The sequence below is a fragment of the Trichomonas vaginalis genome, chromosome V (genome assembly GCF_026262505.1).
Source record: "Trichomonas vaginalis G3 chromosome V, whole genome shotgun sequence".
Lineage (NCBI taxonomy): Eukaryota > Parabasalia > Trichomonadida > Trichomonadidae > Trichomonas > Trichomonas vaginalis.
The window spans coordinates 23,143,016-23,169,769 of record NC_067207.1 but is presented as its reverse complement, the minus strand read 5'-3'; the positions used below and the strand labels follow the sequence as shown (position 1 = coordinate 23,169,769).

General features: G+C 30.9%; 7 protein-coding genes and 1 non-coding gene across 8 annotated transcripts, besides 2 other annotated features; 5 read left to right on the top strand and 3 right to left on the bottom strand.

Moving 5' to 3' along the window:
- Positions 1–1,640: 1,640 nt before the first annotated feature.
- On the top strand, positions 1,641–2,336 carry TVAGG3_0388040 (uncharacterized protein; the record flags this gene model as incomplete). Its single annotated transcript, XM_001584268.1, has 1 exon — positions 1,641–2,336. One exon carries the CDS (start codon positions 1,641–1,643, stop codon positions 2,334–2,336), a length of 696 nt encoding a protein of 231 aa, XP_001584318.1.
- Positions 2,337–2,995: 659 nt separating this feature from the next.
- Positions 2,996–3,030: a mobile genetic element.
- Positions 3,031–3,793: 763 nt separating this feature from the next.
- Positions 3,794–3,831: a mobile genetic element.
- Positions 3,832–4,991: 1,160 nt separating this feature from the next.
- Positions 4,992–9,739, bottom strand: TVAGG3_0388010 (guanylate cyclase protein; the record flags this gene model as incomplete). Its single annotated transcript, XM_001584267.1, has 1 exon — positions 5,066–9,688. One exon carries the CDS (start codon positions 9,686–9,688, stop codon positions 5,066–5,068), a length of 4,623 nt encoding a protein of 1,540 aa, XP_001584317.1.
- A 2,311-nt stretch (positions 9,740–12,050) lies between these two features.
- Positions 12,051–13,750, top strand: TVAGG3_0388000 (uncharacterized protein; the record flags this gene model as incomplete). The annotated part of the gene is made up of 1 exon (XM_001584266.2): positions 12,975–13,718. One exon carries the CDS (start codon positions 12,975–12,977, stop codon positions 13,716–13,718), a length of 744 nt encoding a protein of 247 aa, XP_001584316.1.
- A 592-nt stretch (positions 13,751–14,342) lies between these two features.
- Positions 14,343–15,380, top strand: TVAGG3_0387990 (uncharacterized protein; the record flags this gene model as incomplete). Its single annotated transcript, XM_001584265.1, has 1 exon — positions 14,343–15,380. One exon carries the CDS (start codon positions 14,343–14,345, stop codon positions 15,378–15,380), a length of 1,038 nt encoding a protein of 345 aa, XP_001584315.1.
- A 223-nt stretch (positions 15,381–15,603) lies between these two features.
- On the bottom strand, positions 15,604–15,676 carry TVAGG3_0387980. The gene has a single exon. It is a non-coding gene; the product is annotated as a tRNA-Ile (tRNA).
- A 327-nt stretch (positions 15,677–16,003) lies between these two features.
- Positions 16,004–20,095, bottom strand: TVAGG3_0387970 (leucine-rich repeats (6 copies)-containing protein; the record flags this gene model as incomplete). The annotated part of the gene is made up of 1 exon (XM_001584264.2): positions 16,095–20,051. The coding sequence occupies one exon, from the start codon at positions 20,049–20,051 to the stop codon at positions 16,095–16,097; it is 3,957 nt and encodes a 1,318-aa protein (XP_001584314.1).
- A 526-nt stretch (positions 20,096–20,621) lies between these two features.
- Positions 20,622–21,008, top strand: TVAGG3_0387960 (ribonuclease inhibitor domain-containing protein; the record flags this gene model as incomplete). Its single annotated transcript, XM_001584263.1, has 1 exon — positions 20,622–21,008. The coding sequence occupies one exon, from the start codon at positions 20,622–20,624 to the stop codon at positions 21,006–21,008; it is 387 nt and encodes a 128-aa protein (XP_001584313.1).
- A 47-nt stretch (positions 21,009–21,055) lies between these two features.
- On the top strand, positions 21,056–25,330 carry TVAGG3_0387950 (leucine-rich repeats (6 copies)-containing protein; the record flags this gene model as incomplete). The annotated part of the gene is made up of 1 exon (XM_001584262.1): positions 21,056–25,330. One exon carries the CDS (start codon positions 21,056–21,058, stop codon positions 25,328–25,330), a length of 4,275 nt encoding a protein of 1,424 aa, XP_001584312.1.
- Positions 25,331–26,754: the final 1,424 nt, after the last annotated feature.

Genomic DNA, 26,754 nt, shown 5'->3' with positions numbered 1-26,754 from the left:
CAAATCAAAATGGTGAAGAATATTATCAAATACGTATCAGATCTATATTGGATAATAGTAAATATTCTTTCTATGAACTAGCAGTTAAATTTGAATCAATTAATATTTTAAATTCGTGTAATATAGATAATGTTACACCAATCATGAAAGCATTGATAATGTCAAGCCCAAACGAAACAATTTTCAAAATGAATGATAAATTCAATTTGCAGACTTATCAATTTACAAACCAAATCAAGTATGTTTTATCTTTTGCATACAATATCTCAGAGTTATTTTCTACATTTAGAAATCCATTACTCTCTTCGATTGTTTCAACAAATAATATTATATCAGTAATGAATTTGAATGAAAGCAAAGTTATTCGTTTAAAGATTCATTTAATCTTCCATGAGGCCCTAATTCAAAATAATGATTTTATGTACAAGAACTTTAATGTTTTGAATCAAATAAAAAACAATGACCTTCTGGAAATTTTAGCAAAAGCTTGTTTGAAAGCTGACAAAAAAATTCAAGCAGATTTTGAACAAATCATGGGTATTAAATTTACAGCGATCAAACAATTTCATGAATCCATAGAAAAAATTCCAGTTGATCGGTCTCCAATTACAATAGATGGTTGCCATATTTGTTTTGAATGCTCTAAAAATACTGATATTGAAAAACTCAAATCAATGCAATTAATTCTAATAAGCCCTGGTATTCATATCAATGTGTTAACTTATGAACAAACATTGAAGTTTTTGGAACAAATGCCAGCATTTATTCATTTGGGCCTTTCCAATATAAGTTCTGATCGATCTGTAAACTTAAATTATTTTCTACTTCAAAACGAAGATTATTCCCCTTTAAAAATTTCTACAGATAATTATTATTACTTTAAGATCACATTGTATGACAAAATCGTATCCTTTGAATATTCAAAAGTATCAGATACGTTGTGGATGATTACTGTACCAAAAAACATGAAAAACATAAAATTACCCAAAGAGTTTTCAGGGAGGTTAAAATGGTACATTCAAATAACGAAAGTTGATCTCCCAGGACATCCTCTGCAAGATGAAATACAGGAAAAAATAAAGCATGATAATGAGATTGGTGATATCTTAACTTCATATCCCGGGAAATTTTATGTAAATTATAGCACAACGATAAGAAGTGATAGTTTATTCGTCAATGGAAATCCTATAGAATTTCTTATATATATTCCAAGCGAATCAGGAAATTTGGCGTTGGAGTGTAATTTAATTCACTTAGATGCTACTTTTTCATGGCCGAAATATATATTTATTTTTCCTCGTGGTAATTACTATATGCGAGGTTACCCTCTAGGGATATACATAGGGCGCAGCGAATCATCCGCTGCTTATCAACGGTGGCTTACAGCCATGAATATTGAATTTAAATCATTAAACATTATGGAGCACTTTTCAAGAATCAAATGGATGAGCGATTTAGGTACTGGAGTTTTAAAATTTTTGAATACGAATCATTTCCAAAATTATATCTGTATTAGGCACTATCTCGGAACCATGGGCAATAATACTTTACTACATGTTTTTGCTTTGATAGTATTATTATCAAAATCGGCCCAAGATTTTGAGGACAATTACAAATGTTTTGATCCATCGGTTCAGAAAATGTATGCTACAAAGAATATATCAGATGAGCAGCTGGAAAAATGGAAGCAGATATATAAATATCAAGAGCATTTAGCAGCATACCACTGCATTCCACCTATAAGCACTAATAATAGTGCAGAGGGTAAGCATAGACACATTAATGAACTTGCAAAAAAAGCAAGAAACTTTTCTACTTTCATCAAATTCATTCTGAATGATACTATCATTAGGATTAATGAATCAATTGATCCCATTAATAAGCAAAAACGCGAGAAGAATGACTTGTTAAACGAAAAATGCATACATTGCGGATTCTCCTATAATGATATTAATATTGATAAGAATCCTTGTAAATATTGCAAGGATTTCTTTATGAATAAGAGTCATGTTCCCTCTGCAGGCATACATGTTATGAAAATAGGAGAAAACGTAGGTGAAATCATAGAATTCCCAATCGATAAAAATGTAGGTGATCAGGATGAACTCGTGGATCACAAAGAAAAGAGTTCGCCGATCGAAATATCAAAATACGCAGAATTTATTGATATTGACGATAAAAATAAAGCAGTTTTAGTCGTAAAACTGCTTTATAATCTTGAAATGTTCCAAGATGCCAAAGATTTAATCAATTCTCTGGAAAAACAATCAAAAATTATGAATCTGCATTACAAAATAAACCAGAAATTTGGTTGGAAAAATACTTGCCTGAATTAATGAAGGAAGTAAAAGATGCGAGAGCTACTAGAATGAGATTGAAGATAATAAAGAAGTAGAGATGATGAGTGAATAAAAACTTTTTATTGAATTTGTATATAAAAGAATTGTAAAATATAAAAATAAAGAAGTGGTTGATAGGAATTTGAAAATTCGTTGGGTGCATATAAGTTTGATAAATATATTTATGAATATTAATGTCAAATTGGGTGGTTGCATATAGTAATGAAAAATATATTAATAAAAATTAATGTCAAATTGGTTGGTTGTATATAGTAATGAAAATAAGATTAATAAAAATTAATGTCAAATTGGGTGGTTGCGTGATAGAATGCTTCTGTGTATGTGTGGCGTGAGTTAGCATCGGGTGGTTGCGTGATAGAATGCTTCTGTGTATGTGTGGCGTGAGTTAGCATCGGGTGGTTGCGTGATAGAATGCTTCGGTGTACGTGTGGCGTGAGTTAGCATCTGGTGGTTTCATCACAAATTTTAACCCATCCAACTCTTATTAATTATTAAAATTCTTTTACAATTTCTGATGTATTTTTTGAAAACATTTCATATGCAATATTTCTCCTTTTCTTTCCTCAAATCTTCAAATATTAATAACTTTGGATATGAAATTATTTGGATCTTTTATGAATTTTAAATGTCTTTCTTGTTGTAAACAGAAATTCATCAAAAGTGACAGCTCTCAATTTTTTGACATTTGTAAATTCTAAATTGAATGAGAAAAATGAAATAATACTAAGCATAATACAATATTCTAGATTTAATTATAATTAGGAAAAAGTTAGTTTTGAGAGTACTTTTCATAGGCATATAGAATGAAATCTTCTGAAAAATAATATCACATAAACTCATATTATTTTCTAATATATAACTATTTTATATAAAAATCAAATTCAATGATCTTAAAAGCGAAGGATAAACCTCAAAATTTACGAATATAATGAGTGGGAATATAATGCTTATCTATCATAAAACCATATGAAATATTAATTTTTGCTTTACGCCTAATTTTTGAGACAATTAGCAAGAAGAATTGCATGATAAATAAAAACATTTAATCAAAGTCAATTTTATTTTCATATTCAAATGGACTGAGTGTTAACATTTAACATTTTTTGCTAATTCGTCAAAAATTAGCGTAAAGCAAAAATTAATATTTCATATGGTTTTATGATAGATAAGCATTATATTCCCACTCATTATATTCGTAAATTTTGAGGTTTATCCTTCGCTTTTAAGATCATTGAATTTGATTTTTATATAAAATAGTTATATATTAGAAAATAATATGAGTTTATGTGATATTATTTTTCAGAAGATTTTGTGTTCTTCTTCAAAATTTTATTTTTTTATTAAAAAGAATCTTTACAAAATATACATTGACTTTAATTAATATTTGAAAACGTGCTCTATCAAAAGTTCCAAAAATTCAATATTTTAGCTTTTCTGAGGTGTCACTTTTGATGAATTTCTGTTTACAACATTCTTAATATCAAATCGATTAAATTATTAATATTTTCTAAATTATGCCTTAAAAATCCAAATATAAAAAATCGTAAATAAAAAATATATTTTTTATTTTTATTTTGTAAATAATCCGTTTACTAAATGGGACTGTATCATGAAAGTAACAAAAATCATTATTTAACAAGATTCAAAACTGGTGCAACGAAATGCACATTGATTTTTTAGTGTAACAAAGAGAGATTTATTGTAAAAAGTACAAAATAGTATATTTATTATCGTGATTAGCGTAGAAATGTATGAGTTTGGGACGGATTTCTGGTGCATTCATAACTAAAGTGATACATTGTCTGGAGCAAGTTCAGATCTTTAACTTATGGCTTGTTTGGTGCTAACTCACCCAATTTAAGTGCACTAGAGGGGATTTTGTCTGTAATGAGCATGCACCTTGAGTTGTTGCTTGGTCCGTGTACGAAAGATAGTAATTTAATACTATACTCGATTAAATGTGAATTTCTAATTTTGAATTTGCGTTTTTTCCTGAAAATAGTTACAATATATGAAAGAGTTGGCAAAACTAGAGGACACGTCTTTAAGGGTTTGGCTCTTGCTTCATGTTAATATGCCGAAACTAAAATAAACGTATATTGGGGGTCGAAAATTGAGAGCTCATATCTTTAAGTGAAGAATTCAACCATTAAGCTTTAAACAATTCTTGCTCATTATTCGATAAAACGTATGCAATTTGCTCATGACATTCTTTCCGCAGCCTGTTAATACAAAATCACTAGAGAACAAATTAATAATATGGTTAGATCAACAAATAATCTACAAATTCTAATATCTCTGTCAATGGTGAATATAAAAATTGCATAGGTTAAAAGGAATTAAAGAAAAAGATCCAAAATCGAGACAATAATGATGAATGGCACTATTTTTAGTCTACGTCTTAGAATGAAACTCCAGAATGATGAGAACTTTTGTCAAATTGGCTTTCATCAAACCTGTGCTAATGATAAATCAATCTAAATTTGGTAAATGGACTAAATCTGATTAAACGACGAGCGTGTTCATGGTGCAAATGCATATGATACAATAATATTCATTTTATTTTTCTAAAAATAAAAAAAAATTGATTTCAAATTTATAGATTTAAAATTAGATTAAAAAGAATTGAATATTTAAATAAAATATATTTTAAGAAAAATGATCAAAAATTGTAAATGTAAAAAAAAGATTATATAAAATTAATTTCATGGGGAAACAAGATAAGTAAACACCTTACCGTGGTTGGTTTCTATCTCACCACGTTCCTTGATCTCGAACTTATCACCGTAGATAAGTTCGTAAACAGCTCTTGACAAGTGCACGTTCATTGGTACACCATTGTGCTCCATTTGTTGAGCCATGTTGATAGCTGGACCAAGGATTTCGAATGTTGGCTTATCTGTACCTAAGATACCAGCGACAATTGGGCCACCAGTGTTTACACCGACTCTGATCTGGAGCTTCTCGTTATGTTGCTGGTCGATTTCCAAGATCTTCTTGATTGCTTGTCTGCCGAATTCGACGACTTCTCTTGCGTGAACTGATGGTTGGTTGACTTCATCGAAAATACCACCAGCAGACATGTAGCAGTCACCGATGCATTTGCATCTTGTCATTGTTGGAAGGGAGTTGACAAGAGAGTCAAACTCCTTGAAGATGAGGTTGAGCATCTTCATGACATACTGTGCTTCATGGGAACCGCACCATGGAGTGAATGAAACAATATCAATGAATGAAACTGTGACAGATTTGACAGCGAATGAGATGTTGCTTTCTCCAGCCTGTACACGAGGAACCAAAGAAGCTGGAAGGATGGAAGCGAGCATGATATCTGATCTCTTCTTCTCATCACTGATCAATGTTTCGTGTCTGACCTGCATTGAGATATCACGGCCTTCGATGATTGTTTCACCACCGATGTTGACAGAAGTGAACAAGAGATGGATTGTCTGATCACCTTGTTTGTACTGAACCTTGGCCTGTGACTTAGAGAAGAGCTGGTCAATGCCACCAGTGAATCTTGTGTCATTGAAGAAGTCATGTAACTGTGTTCCAATGAGTGTTGATGAGTCAGTGATGCCGAATGCTGTCTCGAATGATTTGTTGACAGAAATAATTGTGCCTTCAGAAATTGATGAGACACAAATCATATCTGTAAGTTTGTTGACGACATGAGAGAAGAACTCTTCATCTCTATCAGCGGAATCATCATTATCATTGGAGTAATCACCAGCAAGTAATGACATGATCTTAGGGATCTTAAGGCAAACATCTTCTGGGCAATGAAGGAGTTGCTTCAATGCGAAAATCAATGGTTTCTCCATCGAGTTGATCTGGATGATAATGATAACCAAAGCAATGACAACCAAAACTAAGAAGATGATTAACTTTGTGAGTAAATTTGTGAATGCCTTTCCTGTATCCTCTTTGATTGTTGCGACAATTGAGTTTGCCATTGGATAGAACAATGTTTCGTACAAAACAATTGGACCTAAGTTCCAAATGGAGCTCAAGTCGCCACCAATTGGAATGTTCTTTCTTACTTCGGTAATTTTAATCAAAGCAAGTAATAGATATACTTGTTGATCAGAATCGAAGCAAGTAATGATATCTGTGAAATCATTAGTGATGTTCTTTGTCTGTTTGCATGTGGTCTGCTTTGAGGATTCATCAATGCCTTTAGCCATACCAACATAAGGATGATCGAGATCGCCTTCGCCGCCGAATCTCGCCAAGTGGTAATAGTTATTCATAGTGTTAATCATCTTTATAACCAAAGTAAGTTGTGCTTCTGTGTCGTTTATGACATCATGGAGGCCGACCTGGTAAATAGCAACTTTCATGAGTGTTGCAAACATACCATGCATGTATGATGAAGCACCAAGTAAGTAGTTGATGTGTGGTGATGAAATTCTCATCTCATAGCAAAGTGTTCTGTACATGACGCATCCGTAGTAACCAGCAAGGCATCCGAAAACAATCAAAGCAGCAACGAAAACTAAGAAGATGTAGGAAGTATCAACGCCATATGATGATTCACCGATAGATGTGAATACTTTGAGCATTGCTTCTTCTGGCTTTGAAGAAGCGTTTTCATTTGATGATGATGTGTTTGTATTCGTTGTTGTCTTATCTTTGTTGTTCTTGATGGAATAGAATGATGCGGAAACATTAGAAATAACTGTCTTTGGAAGATAAGTGAATACTCTGAACAACTGAATTTTGTTCTTCTTGAGAACATGCAAACCATAGAACATGCAAGCAGAAATAGCAATAACAACAAGACAGATATAACCAATCATGATGTAAAGGAACATATCACGATACTTTGTTGTTATTGATGAAAGATGAAGGAATACATATTTAAGAGCTTGAGAAATGTAATCACCTGGTTCAACATAGTTGTTCCAGCCAATCAAAAGATCTGTGGAACTAATTGATGAGTTTGTTACAACATATGAATCATCAGTAATTTTAGAAAGTTGGTTAGCAACTGATGAAACAATCTTTTCAGCAGATTGTAATTTATATGTGTAATTTGTAATAGAATAGAAGTAATAGAATGGAATTGTATCACTGAAGATAATGTTCTTTGCTTTCTTCATGTTATCACTGAGATCTGTTGCCTTTCTAAATGAATCCAAATAAGTGGAAACTTCATTAACTTCTTTAAGTAAATATCTGAGAATAAGTGTGTAATTATGTGTTCCACCGAATGATTTGTAACTGATGTCTTTAATGTATGGATCATCAGATATTGGTTGATTATTAGCATTCTTAAGATTAACAATGATGTTCTTGACGGAAATGGATGCAAGCATGAAATTGAGTTGTCTAAGATATGCCATACCATAGAGGTAATCGAGTGGTCTGACAATCTTTGTGTTGGTGTATTTGTAGCAAGCAATGATACAAATCGTTGGAATGAAAATGAAAACAATCGTGGAGACAATGATCAATTTCTTAAGAAGTTGGATACCTTTGACATGATGTGAATCAATGAGATCTGACATAAGTGTCTTTGTGCCTCCTTTCGTATCTTCATCGGCGAAATCTTCAATGGACATATCTGTTTCGAGCATTGTCTTGGTTGTAACAAGATCTGTAACTGTCTTGTTTGGAATGTTCTCGAAAACAGCTAAACCAAGTTCGTGGACGTTATCTGGAACGACATTGATACCACGCTGAAGGAGTTGTGTGTTGTCGTGCCACTGCTTGAATCCGGCTGGATCAGCAATGATCTCATTCATGTAACGGGCGTAGAGACGAGCAACAAATCTGTTATTAGGGAACTTCATGAGGAGTTGGTCGAGTTCCTTCTGAAGATTTCCAACGGAAACGTATACGGATTTGATGTTGGTCTCGAGATCCTTCGTGTCGCCTTGGAGAATGAGATCCCAGACATTACGCATTTTACGCTTGGAGTGGTTCATGAGCTTGGAGATCTTCTCGATCTTCTGCTTGAGATCTGGTGTAAGGTTCACTTCACGGGTCTTTTGGATGGCGGAAATCTGAGATACAGCAAACTTGGCAAGCTGCGACTTAATGTGGTTCATTTGGATTGACTGTGAAATGATACTCAAAAGCTGAGTATTCTCTGTGTAAATAGCGCAGAACTTGGCAAATACGAACCATAATTCACCATCGTTTGCCCATTCGACGCAAGCGCTCTTGAAAATGGAGAAGTCAATGCATGTTGGATGGACATAGAGGAAGCCAGTTAATGCAACGTTAACTAACTTCGATGGTCTCTTGAATATTCCTACTTCGTGGTCCATTTCGAACTGGTCGAGCAAGGCCATGTGAGATGTGATCTTTCTCTGTACAATGAAAAGGGAAATGATGTAAGAAAGTGCGCACAAAAGAACTAATATTGCGAGTCCAACTTGGCCAGCTGTCTTGTTGATAGCGAGGAAGATGACGTTTGTGATGCAGTTGAAGATACCCCAGAAAGAGAGTGCGAGAACAAACTTCTGTGTGTTGATATCAACAAATGTACCCTTGAAGAAAATTACGGAAATTGAAAGTCCGTAGACAACCATGCATAAGCAAAGGCCGATTATTTGTGCTAAGCGATTCAAGTATACGACGCAAGATAAAATAATTGTAACGATCAAAGTATAGATCATCATCATCTTCTGTGGATATTCTTCAAGTGAGAGGAAAGAAATCGGGTGGAAGTTCAATGAGCGGATGAAGAATGTTGATAAGAAAACAAGCATGATGAGAATTGTTATTTCAGCAATGCATGTAATAACAATGATCGGGACACTGATAGACTTATTTTTGTTGCCCATTAATGTGCAGCATGCAACTGCAACGTGTTCTAAGAAGGGCTGAATCAGGAAGAAAACGGATAAGCCTAAGCCGTTCATTACGTATGCAATGTACTTGTTTGTCTTAGCAGTTTGCTCGTAGTGCCAAGCCAAACCTGCGAACGTGAAAAGATATAAAATTTCAAAAATAGTAAATGCTAAAAGAATTGGGAAACCAATAGAGTAGATATTGATTCCAGATGTTGTGTACCAGAATGTGCACTGGAAAACTGAAAGTGTTGTCTTGATAGCGTTTTCCTTACCCCATAATAATTTTGATTGTGGCATAAAAGTAGGGCCGATGAATTGCAATAATCTTAATATAGTGATTATTGTGTGAAATGCCGAATTTGTAATGGGATAATTGTCAAAGAAAGCGATATAATGGAAAAATGCGGTTTTCAGACGCTTAGTAAGAGGTCTCTGAATTAAGCCTCCGTACTTAGCAGACTGAGATGAATTTGAGAAATGAGCCGAAGAACTACGTGTTTGGTTGCTTTGGGCTTGACTCATTTCAATATAATTTTTGAAACCGTTTTTCGATTTTTTTTTAGGAGTCTTTCAGAATTCATAAATTACTCTACTTTTGAATGCATATTTTTTTATTGATCTTCGGGATATATGCTGTTGTGTTCATATGTGTTCATTTATAAATATAAAATAAGAAATTACGAACTGTCATAGGGTTTTTAAAATTAAAGATAATAGTATCAGAATCATTATTCAAGTAAAAAATATTCGATCGATAGGCTTTGAATATAAAAATCGTTCCTCTTAAAAGTTAAATCTCATTTTAATGATAATTTAAAGAGTAAATACATATTCGTTAGTTCGTAAATTAGAACTATACAAAAAATTCATTGTGCTAAAAAAACGTTTTTATTTCAAAAGATTATGTAACGTTTTTATGAGAAAATTTTTTAGATTTATCTGGTTGGAAATGATTGTTAACTATATTTGGGATGTTTTCTAATTTTCACTCTAAAAATTTCACTCAATTTTCTAAGAATTTTGCATATTTGCCTTTCAAATTAATTTTAACTTGTGAATCATGTGTCGATTCCAAATTTTAAATTTTAATGATACTATTTAATATCTTCTCAAAAATATAATTCAATGCAAATATGTTTATATTATATGTGTATTTCATGAGTTGTAATTTCTCTCATATTGTCCGTTAAAAATTTCATTCAATTCCAAAAAATTTATTTGTAAACAATAGCGATTGTAAATTGGGATAATTTTTTGTCTCTCAGGGCTCGAATGTTTTCTCATTTTTAACCAAAATTTGAACTTGTGGTCATTCCAACAAAATTGAATTTCAACACATAAAAAACTTAAGTAGGAAATGCTCTTCGACAATGATTTTACCAAGAATGATTGGTTCTTACGCAAAGAGCATCAAATTTTATATTTCAATAATTCGTATTGTACACTCATCAAAATTTTATGTGTTATTATAAAAGCACATGCTAATGTAAGTTTATTTATAGTTTAATTTGTGTATTCGATAGCATCTCAAAACAATCTTACCGTGTAAAATCATATTTTATTTGATATTTTATATGTTAGGTAAGTATACAGTTCATCGATATTTATAAAGGAATAAATAATTATCCTTAGAAATTTCAGTAAAAACAAGGGAAGGTGTTTGGGAGGTAAATATATGGAAAATAATGATTTCCATGAACTGTAGATTATTGTGCTAATATAAATTCTGAACGCGTTTGATGTGAAAGCCGTTTTCATTTTAATCTCTGACTGTATGCAAAATTAGATATGAAATTATGTGGAAACCTTGGACACATTAGTATAATATCGATTTGGAATCTAGAATATTTCATTTATAAGCAATAAATAATGAAGCCAAGTTCTAACACTGATTAAATACAGCCTTATTGAATGGATATTAATTTATGTACACAGTTGATGCTAATCTGATGATTTTAAATGAATCAATACCAGCCTAATACGCAAATGACTTCACAATAACTATTTCTTTTTGAAATTTGACATGTAAACCATTTTTTTATTTCACCTTAACTTTATTGTATCTCGATTAGAACAATAAATCTACTTCTACGATAGAAGTGACTTCATGCACGAATAAATATGGAATCCGAGAACATTAGTATTGTCATTGTTTTCGGCCGAGGAAATTAGTATTATCATTTCAAAAGTTGATGAAAAGAATCAAAAATCTTAATCGTAAATGTTTCGTACTAACTTGCACTTACTATCCTATGTATATCTTTGATCATTCTCTTTTAATTATCTTTATTATTTTTTCTCTTCAATAAATGAATTTAATGCAGATTCACACTGATTGGAAAATACATTACTTTTCTAAGTCAACTTAAGTGATACAGCATACAAAGAAGTATTTATTAAATGTATTTCCCTATCAAAGTTTCTTCTCGAATTAAATGTTGCTCATGTTAGAAATTTATTAACTAAGAGATAGACTAGCGATTTACTTTATAGTTGAAAAATAAATCGTTTACTAAAAAATAAAATGTATCCTTTTTTGAATAAATTATAATTTCATGCATTTTTCTCTAATGAATTTTGATTGTCATGAGTGAAGATGTTTCATTTTGCTCTTTGTATTCTTTTCTCTAATGAATACATAAATATCACCCATAATACATGAATTTTCATAATGAAACCCCTGTTTTGGACTATTTCCAACTCATCAAATATTCCAAAATTTTTTGCTTTTATTGATTTTGAAATAATTTTCTTAGAGATTCAAGATAATTTTTCAATTTTCAAAATTTTTTTGACGGTTTGGAAAGTTAAATAAACTTTTTATCAAGAAAACGTGTACTTATTGAAGTCTGAAATCGAGTACTTGAATATATATTATCCATATTTATATTTTCATTATGAGTTTTTATGTTAATATTTGAAAATAACTTCAACATTATGAAATCTATAAAGAAATGCATATTTTATTTTGAAAAATTCTAACAATATCCAGTGTTGAATTATTTTTCGTCCATATGTTCATTACCAAATTCCAAATTTTCCAATAATTTTAAATTTCACTAGCAGATCAAAGAGATCATGATTTTAAATATTACATTAGGCAATGATTTATTCTTAAAGCAACAATTAAAATAATTTCCAATATGGACAATATACTTCTCGATTATTAGTATAATCAGGCAAAACTTCTATCTAATTTCACTAACATACATTCTGTATGATGAAATTTCGCTTGATAATGCGCTTTGTAAAAATTTGTATCGAATATGAAAGATACAGAAAAATAATTGTTAGAATCTTCATATCTGCTAGTATTATGCTTAATCCAAGCATGAGTAATATGCAACGAAATCCGTATCTCTCTGACTTAATTTTTTATTTTTTTTTGAGTTTCAAATATTGAAATGATACTGCACTTGAGACAACAGTAAACTGTTTGGTCGAATTTTTCGGTAAAATTGTATAATGTTGGATTGCATAAGCTTAAAAGTTTCTTATAACTCTTAATATCGTTTTTCATACTTGTGTTTGATATAGGCAACAAACTTCTTCATTTTTTCGACTAGAATTTAGGCTGTATTCTAATAGTCCTAACAGCAATTTTTAAATATGTTCGGGTTATCCTAACAAAGAGTCCAAAATCATTTGTACGTAAAGATTTAAATGAATTCTGATACACTTTCAGTTTGACCTGTTGATCCTAAAGTAAGAATAGCCCCAAAGATTTTGTTTAAATTTACAAAAAGTGACAATGAGTGCTTCACCAAAGTCATTATCTCGCACTCAAATTCATTATTATGATCTGCGGATGAATAAATCACAAGAAGAGGAAGATCCTATTGAAGATTCTGAAAATGAAAATGGATTTCCTTCTGCACAAAAACCTCATTCGCAATCTTCAATTAATTCTACCTCAGATGAGGAAATAGAAAACAATCCGGAAACAATTGATTCAGAAATTGAAGAACCCAGACCACAAGTTGTTGTTTTAAAACCAGCAATTAATTCATTATTAAAAACACCACCACCACCGAAAATGGTACAACAAGATGAATCTGAGATTGATGAATCTATAGACTCTGAAGATATAAGTCAGAATCATAAAGGACCTGAAGATTCTGATATTGAACCAATATCAGACGTATCTTCACATCCTTCACACAGCATAGATGACAATCAAGAAGAAATAGAAGAAATACATTCTTTTCTTACATCGCAATACGAAGAAATTGATACACAGGGATTGGAAGAATTTTTCAAAGAAGAGTATATTGCATTGCGATTTGTAGAAGATCTTACTAACACTTTAGAAATCTGGGATTGCAATTTAACAAGAATTATTAAATGTCGACATATCCCTTTAGAAACAGAATCAAAACATCCTAATTACAGACAAATTATCGACCATAATGAAGTTATTTGCATCATTAATGATAAAATCCTTCCAAAAGAAATCAACGAAAATACCAAGTTTTTATTGAAAGAACCATTTAAAGTATTTACATACCTAGATGATCTGGCTATTATCGCCCCATCATTTATTGCATTTTAGTTTGTATATTTTTTATATAATTTAAATTGTTTGTATTCTTTACCTTTTCAAAGCGTTTTTCCTTACAACATCGAATGTAAGCTATATTTTACTTTCCACATACTTGGACCTGAAATATTTCTTTTTATTTTTCCAGAAAGTATCTAAATACATATGATGCGATCTATCCATGCAACATACGCATTAAAATAATGACAGTATCCATATAGATGCATAATGAATTATAAATTCTTCATTCTCATTTTGTATTTTTACATAATTGAGGATCATTGACATTAAAAATTATCAGGGCAACAGAAGGTATAAGTACGTCAAACAACAATAATACATACAGCTTCTTCACTTGATTTCTGTATTTAATTTTGAAAATAATCTATCAGAAGAGCTGAGGTATGTCGCACAGATGAAGTAAGTCTATTACATAGCAATGATTCATGAATGATAGCTGATTGAAATTGGCAAAATCTAATCAAATTCGCTATTATCAAGGGAATATACTAATACTTTGATTTTGCAGAATCTAGGAAACAAAATCCTCGAATACAAAGGAAAATAGGATGATTGGAAATCTGGTGTTCTGAATTTTAGAAATTTTAGTTACTTTTCAAACTCTCAAAATTTTGAATGTCTGAAAGTAACGAGGAAAGGCGAAAAAACGAGTTCCCTCGAGACAGCCTTGTCTTCCGATCCCAAGTCAGCGTTCTTGATTTTGATAAGGAGGATGACCCAGAAACATATGGTGGGATGGCAATGGAACGTATATATAAAAATTTAGAAAATTTTTTATTGAATGGATCAATACCTAATTCAAATGAACAGAAAACAGTCATTCGTTATCTTCAACACAAGAATGTGGAAGCAATTTCAAACGGAGATTATAAAGAGGCAGGAAAATTCGAAGATTTAAAGAAGAAATTTAGTGATGCATGCGTAGTTTTTGAGACGAAAAAAGCTATAAGAAACGAAACAATCTCTATTAAGAATGATATTAGCGATCTGAAATTACAATTAGAAATCATTGAAAAACAATACCAGGAAAAGATCGATAAAGCCAAAGAAAAAGACAAGCAAGAGATTGACAGACTCAAGAGGTGCCATGAAGACGAACTGAAACAGTTTAATATATATTGGTCGAATCCAGAAAATACACTTGAGTTTGCAAAGAGTTCAGCCGAACTTAATGGCCTTAGAAAGAAGCAAAAGCTGCTACTGATCGTTAAAGAGTTCGAAGCTGCAGAAGCTGTGCGTGCAGAAGCGAGAAAATTAGAAAGAAAAGAATCTAACGATGCAAACAAGGCAATTAGGCAAGCAATGGAAACAAAGAGAGAAGCACTTGAACAGAAATTCGAAGCAGAGTTACTTCGCGTTAGACAACATTCAATTAAAATTGTTGAAGAATTAAAAATCCAACAGGCCAAAGAAGAAGCAATATTAATTGCAAGAATAAAGAAATTAGAGAATGATAAAGGAAATATTAGTGTGGCTCCTAGAAATAGAGATAAAACACCTGATAATGTTATATCCCCAAGATCAAGGGCAGTTATGAGCACTTTCAAGAATTCTACAGCTCCTAAACGTTTGATGCTTAAACCATTATCACCAGCTACACTGAAACCATCGAGACTTCAAATTTTGACCAAATCCAATGAAACGTTCGGATGATTCAACATTGTATCATATAATTATTCAAATTGTTATTAATAAAATATTGTTTTTAATGATTCATTCTTTTTGAATATGTTATTTCGAATGAAGATTATTTACATATAAATATTCAGGCAATTATATTGAAGGTATCTTTACTAAAGCTTATTTAATTAGATGAAAAAAGAAATCAAATTAGATTCTAATGAAAATCTCTAAGACGCTAATTTTTTTTAAAAAATGGTTCCGCTGGGGCTCGAACCCAAGACCTTAGCGTTATCAGCACTACGCTCTACCTACTGAGCTACGAAACCTTTGCGATTTATTTGAAAATTATAAACCAAAAATAAACTCTCAAATTTTCCATTGATTCTTCTTATTTGCATTGCCATAAAATATTTGTCATCTGAACTAACCTCAATAAGAAATAATGATTTTCCAAAGATTAACCTTTTTCCTTATATAAATCACTTTATCTTATTTTTACATTGAATATTCTAATTCCAAACTGTATAACCTTACAATGTTATACTAGTTAATGAATAAATTCTAATAACTATATATTCCTTTGCTCATTATTCATGAGCTTATTTTTCCACAAAGCAGTTATAATTTTCGAACATGGCATTTGATTATCAAAACAGTCTTAGTTTAGTTTGTATAAGAACTTAAATGAGATTATAAAACTAATAAAGAAAAAATTAATATTATTTTAACCCGATAAATATAATTTTAATCATCTTCTGCAGTTCTTGCGAAGTACATGGCTGCAAGCGCAGCATATTTGACCTTGTATGGTTCATGATTGTATGAGAAGCAATTCCAAATTCCTTCACATGTTGTTATGTTCACTGGTCTAACATGCATAAATCTTGGTGACCTATAGCAGCATGTAACCCAAACAAAGGTTGGAACATGATAAAGAGATTCACGAGTTGATACGGCTCTCATATCATGTAAACCATAATGAATAACAGTAACATTTGTAATGTTTTGGAATGAGTTTTCATCGGCAAAGAATTCTCCAAACGTTGTCATATTCTTGATTCCAATGCAGCGTCTGAATGCATTCTTAAACAAGTGAGAATCAATTTCAATTGAAACATTATAGAGATCTGTGCATGCTTCAAAAGCTCCTTCTCTAACTTGGGTGTTATTCCAGATATATACCTGCCTAATATCTGTTGACAAGAAGGATCCACGATTGAAGTTCCTCAGTGTATAAGGAAGCGTGAAATCGTGAATGTATGAAACAGCGAACGAAAATTCAGGCGCTGATCGGAATCCTTTAGCAATATCGAAGGTTTCAGTTTCCATTCCTGCAAATGTCCAATTTGCAATATTTGATAGTGATGAAGGAATCTGGAATTGAGGAATTATACATCCATAGAAGGCGAAGTTAGAGATAGCTTGGGTTCCAGCAGGAATTGTAAAGTTAGGAATGCTCAATAAAGCAAATGCATATGATGAAATCGAATCTATATACGCCGTTTTAGCTATTTCTATATATTGCATTGGACACTTATAAAATGCAAAACTACCAATACTTCTCAATGTACTTGGAAGTCTCAAATTGGTTACATTTGAGCTGTAAAAGGCAAAATCATTAATATATTGCAAGCCTTCTTTGAACAGCATATCATTTGCTGGAGTGAATCTAAATGCCAAACTTTCAATAGTTCGTAATGAAGCAGGAAATTCGAAATAGTTGATGATACTGTATTCAAAAGCTCGAGTTCCTATTATTTGTAGGCCTTCCGGAATGATTAATCTAGTAACCTTTGTAGATTGAAATGTATCAACACCAATACTTCGAAGTGCGGAAGGGACTTCAACAATTGTTGCATTGGTATATGCTAATGCTTGTGTATCAAAAATCGCGAAACTTCCTCTGAAAATATATTTTGTAATAGGAGTATATGAAAATGGCATCGTACCAAGCTCATATAATGTTTCAGGAAACTCAATCTCTTGCAAATTAGTATATTGGAAGCAATAATCTCGAATATACCTCAGACCATTCGTGAGATTAATATGAGTTAGCAATCCACAGTATGTGAATGTATATATTTCAATAGTTTGCACAGGACTTGGTATTGAAATATGCTCGATACTTGAATTATAAAAACAATATTCTCCTATTGTTGCGACATTCTTTGTTAAGTTAATTTCTTCAAGTGATGAGGAATAAAAGGCATATGAATATATATTTATTAAACCATTAGTTAGAGCTAATGACTTGATGCCTGCAAAATAAAAACATTTATATGGAATATCTTGAACTTTCTCTGGAATATTGGTGGATGGGAGCGCACAATATTGAAAGGCATGTTCACCAATTGAAGTTAAAGAGTCAGGAAGTGCCATTTTTTGAACCAAAGATCTATCAAATGCATAGGATCCTATTGTTTGTAATGTTGAGGGAATGATTATTTCGGTAATATTTGATTGCTGGAAGGAATAATCATCAAATGTTCTGATTCCATTGTTCAATGTGAGATTTGGCATCCTGCAGTTTATGAACGCATCTTCTTGAACTTCTCGTACAGTTGATGCAACTGAAATTGAGTCTAATATAGTATCACCATATTCACATTGGAAAATATAATATCTTCCTTCAGGAATGATAACATTTCTCATTGGCGTATTACCAAATGGATATGTACCGATTGTCATTTTTGATGTCATATTAATATCTTCGAGTTGGCTGTTATAAAAAGCATGTGTATTGATACTTGTAATAGTTGATGGCATATCGATATGCTTTAATGCACTTGCATAGAAGGCATAATCACTGATTGTAGTTACATTTTCTGGGAACCAAATTGTTTCAAAAGTTGTATATTGAAAACAATTTATTCCAAACCTTCTGAATGAAGCTGGGAAATTGAAAATTTTAATTGTAGAGTGATCAAAGCAATAATCACCAAAGGAAACAAATGTATCAGGCAAATAAAGATCTACCAAATAAGTATAAGCCATGCAGCTTGTACCAAATGATGTAACAGACCTTGGAATTGTCAGATTCTTAATTTTGCAATAATAGAATGAATATAATTGTATTGAAGTAACTGATAAGGGAATATTCAATACCAACAGATCTGAAAATGCGAACATATAATCTGTAATTGTTGTAACTCCATTTGGAATATCCCAGTGATTTAGCTTTGAAAATTGAAAACAATGCGTTCCAAAAGTAATTGTTTTTTGTGGGAAGAATGGATGTGCAATATCTGAGCCTTCAAAACAATAGTCGCCAAGAGATTGAATTGTATATGGGAATCTCACATAAACTAAATGACTGAATGCAAATGCATACTCCTTAATATATTTAATGTTTTCTGGAATTGTAAAAGATTCTAAGAAAGCATATTTAAATGTGTATCTTCCAAATGAAGTGATGTTAGAAACTCTGACATATTCAAAGTTTGATTCAGCAAGAGAATAATCATCTAAGGTTTTGAATCCATCAGGCAAAGAAATATTTTTGATTGGAGTGGCTCTAAATGCATACTGACCTATTTCCAACAGTGTTGAAGGTACAACCATATATGTTAGTTTGCTGTTATCAAATGTAAAATCAGAGATCAATGTCATGTTTTCTTGCAATGTAATGTCAATAATTCCACTATATGAAAATGCTCCTTCATCAATGTAAATTAGAGTCTTTGGTAATGTGATATAATGTAGCAAACAATAAGCAAAGCCATACTTAGTAATTCTGCTCATACCATAAATCAAGTTTACATCATGAAGTCGGCATCCAGCAAATGCATATTGACCAATGACTCTAAGGGTTGAAGGGAAATTAATGTATGTAAAAGCATAGTCATAGAAATATTTTGTATAACCATAGGTATTGATACCATCATAACCATTCTTTGCAAAACAGTAATCACCAATACTTTGAAATCCTTCGGGAAGAGTAACATTTGGGAGGAGTCCTAAATTCCAAAAAGTATATGCTCCAAGAGTTCTGATTGACTGAGGCAAATCAACTTTACTAATCAGTGTATCATTGTAAAATGCATAATTGCCAATTGAAACTAAAACACTTGAGAGTGTTAGCTGATTAAGAAATGTGCAATTTTGGAAAGCAGCATTGCCGATTGACGTAATCATTGTGCCTGTGGTCAGACAATTTGAAACACTAGTATTATAGTAGGCATAATTACCAATTTTCTTAAACTTGGAATGAAAAGTAGGCGTTGCTAGGCGTGTACAGTTGTAGAATGCATAATCAGGAATAATTGTAAGTTCGGAATTCAGTGGGAAGTAAGTTAACTGTTCACATCCATAAAAACAGTAACTTCCAATTTCTGCTATGTGAGAATCGATATTAATTGTCGTTAATCTGAAGCATCTTTTGAATGCACTGTCTCCAATGTATGTTAATGTTGAAGGAAGGCTAACATTTTGCAGGTTATCACATTCATAAAATGCACACGATTCAATTCTGGTCAATTTATCCTCAACATTAACAGAGGTTAAATATTTTGACCATCTGAAAGCATAGCTACCAATGTAAGAAACATTTCGAATCGTTAATGTATAAATAATATAATTAAGATGATAGTAGCCATAATAATAATTATAAGAATAATAATCAGGATTGTCAAAGCGAGAGCTACTTACGTTTCCATCAGAAAGCACATAATTATTATTATAGCTTTCCACACGTAGACTCATTCTTTTTTTTTGGAAATTTTTTAAAACCTTATTCACAAAAATCAAACAATATTGATTTGAAAACATAGGCATTGGAATTATACCATTAATTCGATTGAATGATTGTCAGAAAAATTCAGAAGGAGCGAATATCCATAGTAAAACCAATCAATATAAATTTGAATATAATGTTATTTATTAAATTATAATTCGGCTATTTATCGACCATTGGTGGTTTGAAATTACTGTAAAATTTTTTTTGACCTATCAACTTATTGCTAATATACATTCTTCCAAACATTTTATCAATATCAAATTATTAAGAGTAAAATATTAAGAAATTGATCGGCATTTTCATTACTCTTATTCTCAATCATAACATTATTTTTTGCATTGCTTGCATTATTGATTTTTTATAAACTAATTATACTAATAATCACTTATCTTAAATTGTTCAATATAATTTTCTGAGCTTCTCAATTTTATAAATTCAACAAAAATTTGGCTTCATATAAAATTAATACTTTAATTAATTTCTGTATTATTTCATCTTTAAAATTTTAAACTTATTCAATTTTTTTTTTCATTCAAATGACTGCAACTGTGAACACAACAGGATCTAATTATTTAATAAGAGATGGTATTGTTGCAAATTACAAATTTAGTGGTAATTCAATAATAGAAAATGCTACTTTCGTGAATGTTTCGTCATTAGGATTCCAATCTTTTTATTTTTGTGCCAATCTTAGAATTGTTATAGCACTCGATACTTTATTATCAATTGGAAGTCAATGCTTCAGTAATTGTCCAAAATTAGAACAATTAACTCTTCCTGATACGATACAATCAATTGGTGATAACTCATTTTCTTCATGCACAAGTCTCACAAGTATTGATTTACCATTGAATCTCAGTTCAATAGGTAGTCAAGCATTTTATTCGTGCTCAAAAATTAATTCTGCTACTTTCTCAGCATAGGATCATATGCCTTTAATAACCTTAATTCACTTGTAAGGGTAGACTTTATGTCAGATGTCAACACAATTGGCGCTAACTCTTTCAACGGGTGCTCAAGCTTATCTACCATTAATTTTGGAGGTTCTGCAAAGTACATTAATAGCTATGCTTTTGGATCATGCACATCAATTACAAAAATAAATATCTCATCAACCATTAATACAATTTCAAGTAACGCATTTTATTATTGTACCAAACTAGAAAGTTTTATTGCATCATCTTCAGTTAATTCAATTGAAAACAGGGCATTTAGTTCTTGCTCTAATTTAGCTCACTTATACTTTGCATCCACTGTTCAATCCATTAGTAACTCTACTTTTTACCAATTTGCCAAATTAGTAGATGTAGTATTCAATTCTTCGGTAGGAACCATAAATTCTAAAGCATTTCAAAGTTGCTCTTCATTAAATAGTGTAACATTTGCTTCTTCTGTAAATACAATTGGAACTAATGCATTTTCTAATTGCAACAAACTAGTAAATGTTAATTTTTTTAATGGATGCTCAACACTCGAAACTAGTGCTTTCTATGGATCAAAAATTTCCAATATTTATATTGCAGGGTCTATTTCAACGATCAGTAATAATTGCTTTACAAGCTGTACAATAGGAACAATAAATTTAAATTACAGTAATCTTCAAACTATTAATAGTTATGGATTCTATCAAAGTAGAATTGATAATATTTATTTACCTGCAACTCTATCAAGTATTAATTCATATGCATTTTATGGTTCCAATATTGGTAATTTTATAAGTTCAGGAGGGTCAGTTTACGCATCTGATCATGCATTTCAATCTAGCAGTATAACAAATGCAATTTTCCCATATATTAAATCAAGAGGTTCGTATGCATTTAGTTCTTCTACCATTTCAACACTAACATTTACTAATGACACAAATTCAATAATAGGCTATTTATTTTCTTATTACGATTATTATTCTTATTATAGTAGCACAATTAATAATCTAATGGTTCCAAGTTCAATTAAAACAATTGGTAGTTATTCATTTTATCAAACATCTTTATCACGTCTAACTCTCAGTGAAGGAATCCAAACAATTAACGATTATGCATTTTACAAATGCTCACTTAGGGAACTTACAATTCCAGATTCACTTCAGTATATTTATTCATATGCTTTTTATAAATGCCCAATATCAACAATAAATATTAATAATATTACAAGTAAATTAATCCAAATTGGATCATCTGCATTTAACGGGACATATATAAGTTCTATTCAACTACCACCATCATTTCAAAGCCTTGGTAGTTATGCATTTAGTGGAACATATATTAATTATCTTGGAATTTCAAATCAGACTTCTCTTGGATCATATATTATTTTTGGGAGCCCCATGACTTCAATAGAAATTCCTGATGGAATTACATCAATAGGTAGTTATGCATTTGCAAATAGCAATATTGTTTTTGCAAAATTGCCAACAACTCTTGTTACAATTGGAGATGGGGCATTTCAAAACACGCCACTAGTTAAATTAGTTTATTTCTATCATGGAAATTCAATCAACAGTTACGCTTTTCAGAATACACTTATTAGGAAAATAATAATCCCAGAAGGTATCCAATCAATAGGTTCATATGCTTTTAATAATTGCCCATTAAGAGAAATTAAATTGCCTAGTACATTAAAATATATAAACTCATACGCTTTTTATAATACTTCGCTTAGTGAAATTAACTTTCCTGCAAATCTTTATTCAATTGGTGAAAGTGCATTTCAATTAACATTTATCACAAGACTTGATCTACCATCGGGGTTATATTCAATTGGAAATAATGCATTCAGAAATCTTAGAATAACTGATGTGAATGTTCGAAATTCACTAAATTCTATTGGCTCAGGAGCATTTGCAAATACTTCAATAACCTCATTTTATCTCCCTGAAGGATTATCATCAATATCTTCAGAGCTTTTTAGAGACACATATCTGTCGAATCTTTCAATTCCAAGTACTCTGCGGTATATTAATTCAAACGCTTTTGCCAATACACCACTGAACCATATTGAACTTCCATCCGGTTTCTATCAATTATACGATGAGGCTTTCCGTGATTCAAATATTTCAAATATTTCTTTGAAATCTCTAAACTATATTGGTTCCGATGTATTTCGGAACTGTCCTCTCCAACAAATAAAGCTCCCAGATAATTTACAATCAATTTCTACGAGAACATTTCGATATTCAAATATTTTAAATCTTACAAATTCAAGAAACTTACAAATTATATATGACGATGCATTTGCATATTGTCCATTAGAATATATAGAACTTCCGGAAGGATTCACTACAATATATGATTTCGCATTTAGGTATAGCAATATCACTCATATCAAAGTTCCAAGTACCCTTAGTTCGGTTGGTTCTTATGCATTTTATTGTAGCAAACTAGAAGAATTCAATTATTCACAAAAAATTAAGTTTCAAGAGTATACATTTGCATATACACCAATGAAATATCTCGAAATTAAAGAAGAAATTGGAGTAATTTACAATTATTCTTTTGCTTATACAAATTTAACCGAATTAAAAGTACCAAGTTCAATTTATTATATTAATACTTTTGCATTTATGGGTAGCAAACTAAAGAATATCACTATAAATGCTACGGGTTTAACAACTATTGGTTATAGTGCATTTGAAAATAGTGGAATAGAATATGTTAACATTCTGTCAAATCTCTATGAAATTGAAATTAATGCATTTAGAAACAGTCATTTGATCAATATTACTCTTACTAATACGCTGTACAGATTTGGTTCGTCAGCATTTGAAGGAACTCATCTTGAATCATTCAATGTTCCAGATTCTATAGTCAATATTTCTTATTGCTTATTCACTCGCAGCACTTTAAAGCATGTATATTTACCTCCAACTGTGATTAGAATATTTGAATATTCGTTTAACGGTACTCAAATTGAAAATATTACATTTCCACCGAACATTTATCGACTAGATGAATATTGTTTAGCATACTCTAAATTGAAATATATTTCTCTTCCAAGTGGTTGCCAAGTAATTGATTCCTATGCTTTTTATGCAACTCCAATGACTGATTTATATTTAAATGATGGATTGACATATTTGGAAGATTATGCACTTGCAGGAACAAATCTTACCAAAATAAGATTCCCTTCTTCCCTTTATACAATTGGAGAATATTGTTTCCAAAACAGTGCTTCGACTTATATTGAGCTTCCAGAAGGTTTATACAAGATTGATTCTTATGCTTTTGCAAGCAGTAACTTGACTGTGCTAAATATGTCTTCTACAATTAATATAATATATGACTATGCGTTTGCAAATTGTCCAATGACAAATTTAACAGTTACTAATTATTGCCAAAGTATTGGAAATTATGCATTTGCTAATAGCAATTTAGTAAATATCACATTCCCCAATTCTTTAAGAAGCATCGGAAGTTATGCTTTTATAGGATGTCCATGCACAAATTTGTCTCTAAATCCTGGATTTTCATCATTATTATCAAATGCATTTACTTATAGTAATGTCAAATATTTATATTTACAAAGTATTAATCTAATAGATACAGAGGTATTTTATAACTCCTCTATTGAAATGATCAAGTTCCCAGCAATTTCTTCATTAGAAATTAGAAGATATGCATTTGCTTATTGCACATTACCAGATATTATCCTTCCATATGGTAAATATAGTATTGGAAAATTCAGTTTTAGAGGTACAAAAACTAAATTGCTTGTAATACCTTCAACAATGTCACAATTTATTAACTGGTCATTTGTTGGATGTATTGTTGATCAACTTAATATTCAAGAAGGCTTAACAACAATCCCAGAATTCTATTTCTCAATGAATGACTTCTACCACATTTCTCTTCCATCAACACTAAGATACATAGGAAGACATGCTTTCATGTGTGTTTGGATGAGCGAAATTTCAATTCCAGCCGGCTGCAATGTTTCCCACAAAGCATTTGAAAATTGTCAAAATCTCAAAAGAATTACTATTGGTGCCAATTGTATAATCAATGCTGGTGCATTCTTTATGTGCAATAATACTGAAGTTGTAACTGTATCTGAGAATATTGAATACACAGATATGGCATTTGGTGATCTTCAAAACATCTCCCTTATTTACACTGGCACTAATGATGTTACAGAACTTAATGCAACATTGAATTATCAACAAATTGCAGCAAATGTAACAGTTCCATGCAATTATAACAGCACAACATTTTGTGGAAAAAGAATTATAAAATCAGACTGCGATTCATGAAATTAAAACTTGCTCGTTTAGAAGTAAAACAATTTACAATAATAGTTTGTAAATAAAAATTTAATGCGTATTTTCAATTGAAAAAGATAAAAATATATTTTTAATATTATATTATATGTAAAATTGTTGCCTTCCCCAAATTGATTTCTTCAATAGAACATAGTTAAAATAGGGGTTACTTTTTAATGATCCGGTTCACTTCACTTATTTTGATAGAATTTACAACAGAAAAGAAATCTCAACCATTCAAAAAAGTGAAGTGAAACGGATCATAAAAAAGCCACACTCTCAATTTCACCGAAGAGTTTTCAATTTCGGGGGTCAGTGAACCGCCAATCACTATACAAGACTTCTAGAATAATTATGACCTCTATTGATAGCTTTTGTTCTGATTCTGGAGTATGGTAATGCATAGGCATTAATGTGTTTTTATTATTTTCATGGCAACAAATAAATTACACTAATCCAGTCTCCATATATATATATAAATATATATATAAAATCGAACAAAGATAATCTTTCACACCTTTGGACTCAATAAAAAGAAAAATTAAAACGAAGCAAATGAAAAAGCAGATTTAAACAAATGAGTTTCGATTTACATTTACTAAGATCGTTTTGGAGAAATAAAATTAATTTCAGATTTATTCTGTTATTTTCTTTTCAATTCCTAATTATATTTATGCTTATATTATGCATATGACTTTCCTTGATTATCAAGACAAAAAGAGCAAAGATTTTTACGGGCATAATCTTTGCTCGACGTTCGAACTCAATTTCTTGAATATTACTATCACAATCACAAATACAATTAGGTAACAATACAAATTTGACTTAAAAATAAATTTTTAGCAAATACTATCGTTTTGTTAAATCAGTTTCAGGAATTTTCATGCAAAAACATTATGATATCCAAAAATATCACGTATTTTTTTAATTAACAACTCTTTTGACAGTAATTTTCCGTGAGATTTTTTGAAAATATAACATTTAAGGTTATTTTGTGTCATTGCATCAAAATTTTTAATTAGGATTATGCAAATCACGTGTATATCATAAATACATGCATTTCATCCTATTAAACATGAAAAATAGCCCAGAAAAAGGATAATTGATGAAAAAAATTCTTTAGAACATTAGTTCATGGATGAAATAATAATATATAATGAAAACCACAGTCAAATTTATTACTTAAAAAAGCCAACGTTAAAATCAATCGAGTTTAAATTTAAATGAAAAAGTAATAAAATGTTAACATATATTTACTCGCATTAATAATAAAAGATAAATATGATTAAATTCAACATTTTTTGATAACGTTAATTCCGGCGTGTGGGCAATTTTAACGACATTTTTTAACGCGATACGAGCGTAAGTCCATAGAATGTGTTTTGAGGGAAACTATAAAAATCCAAAATAGAGGT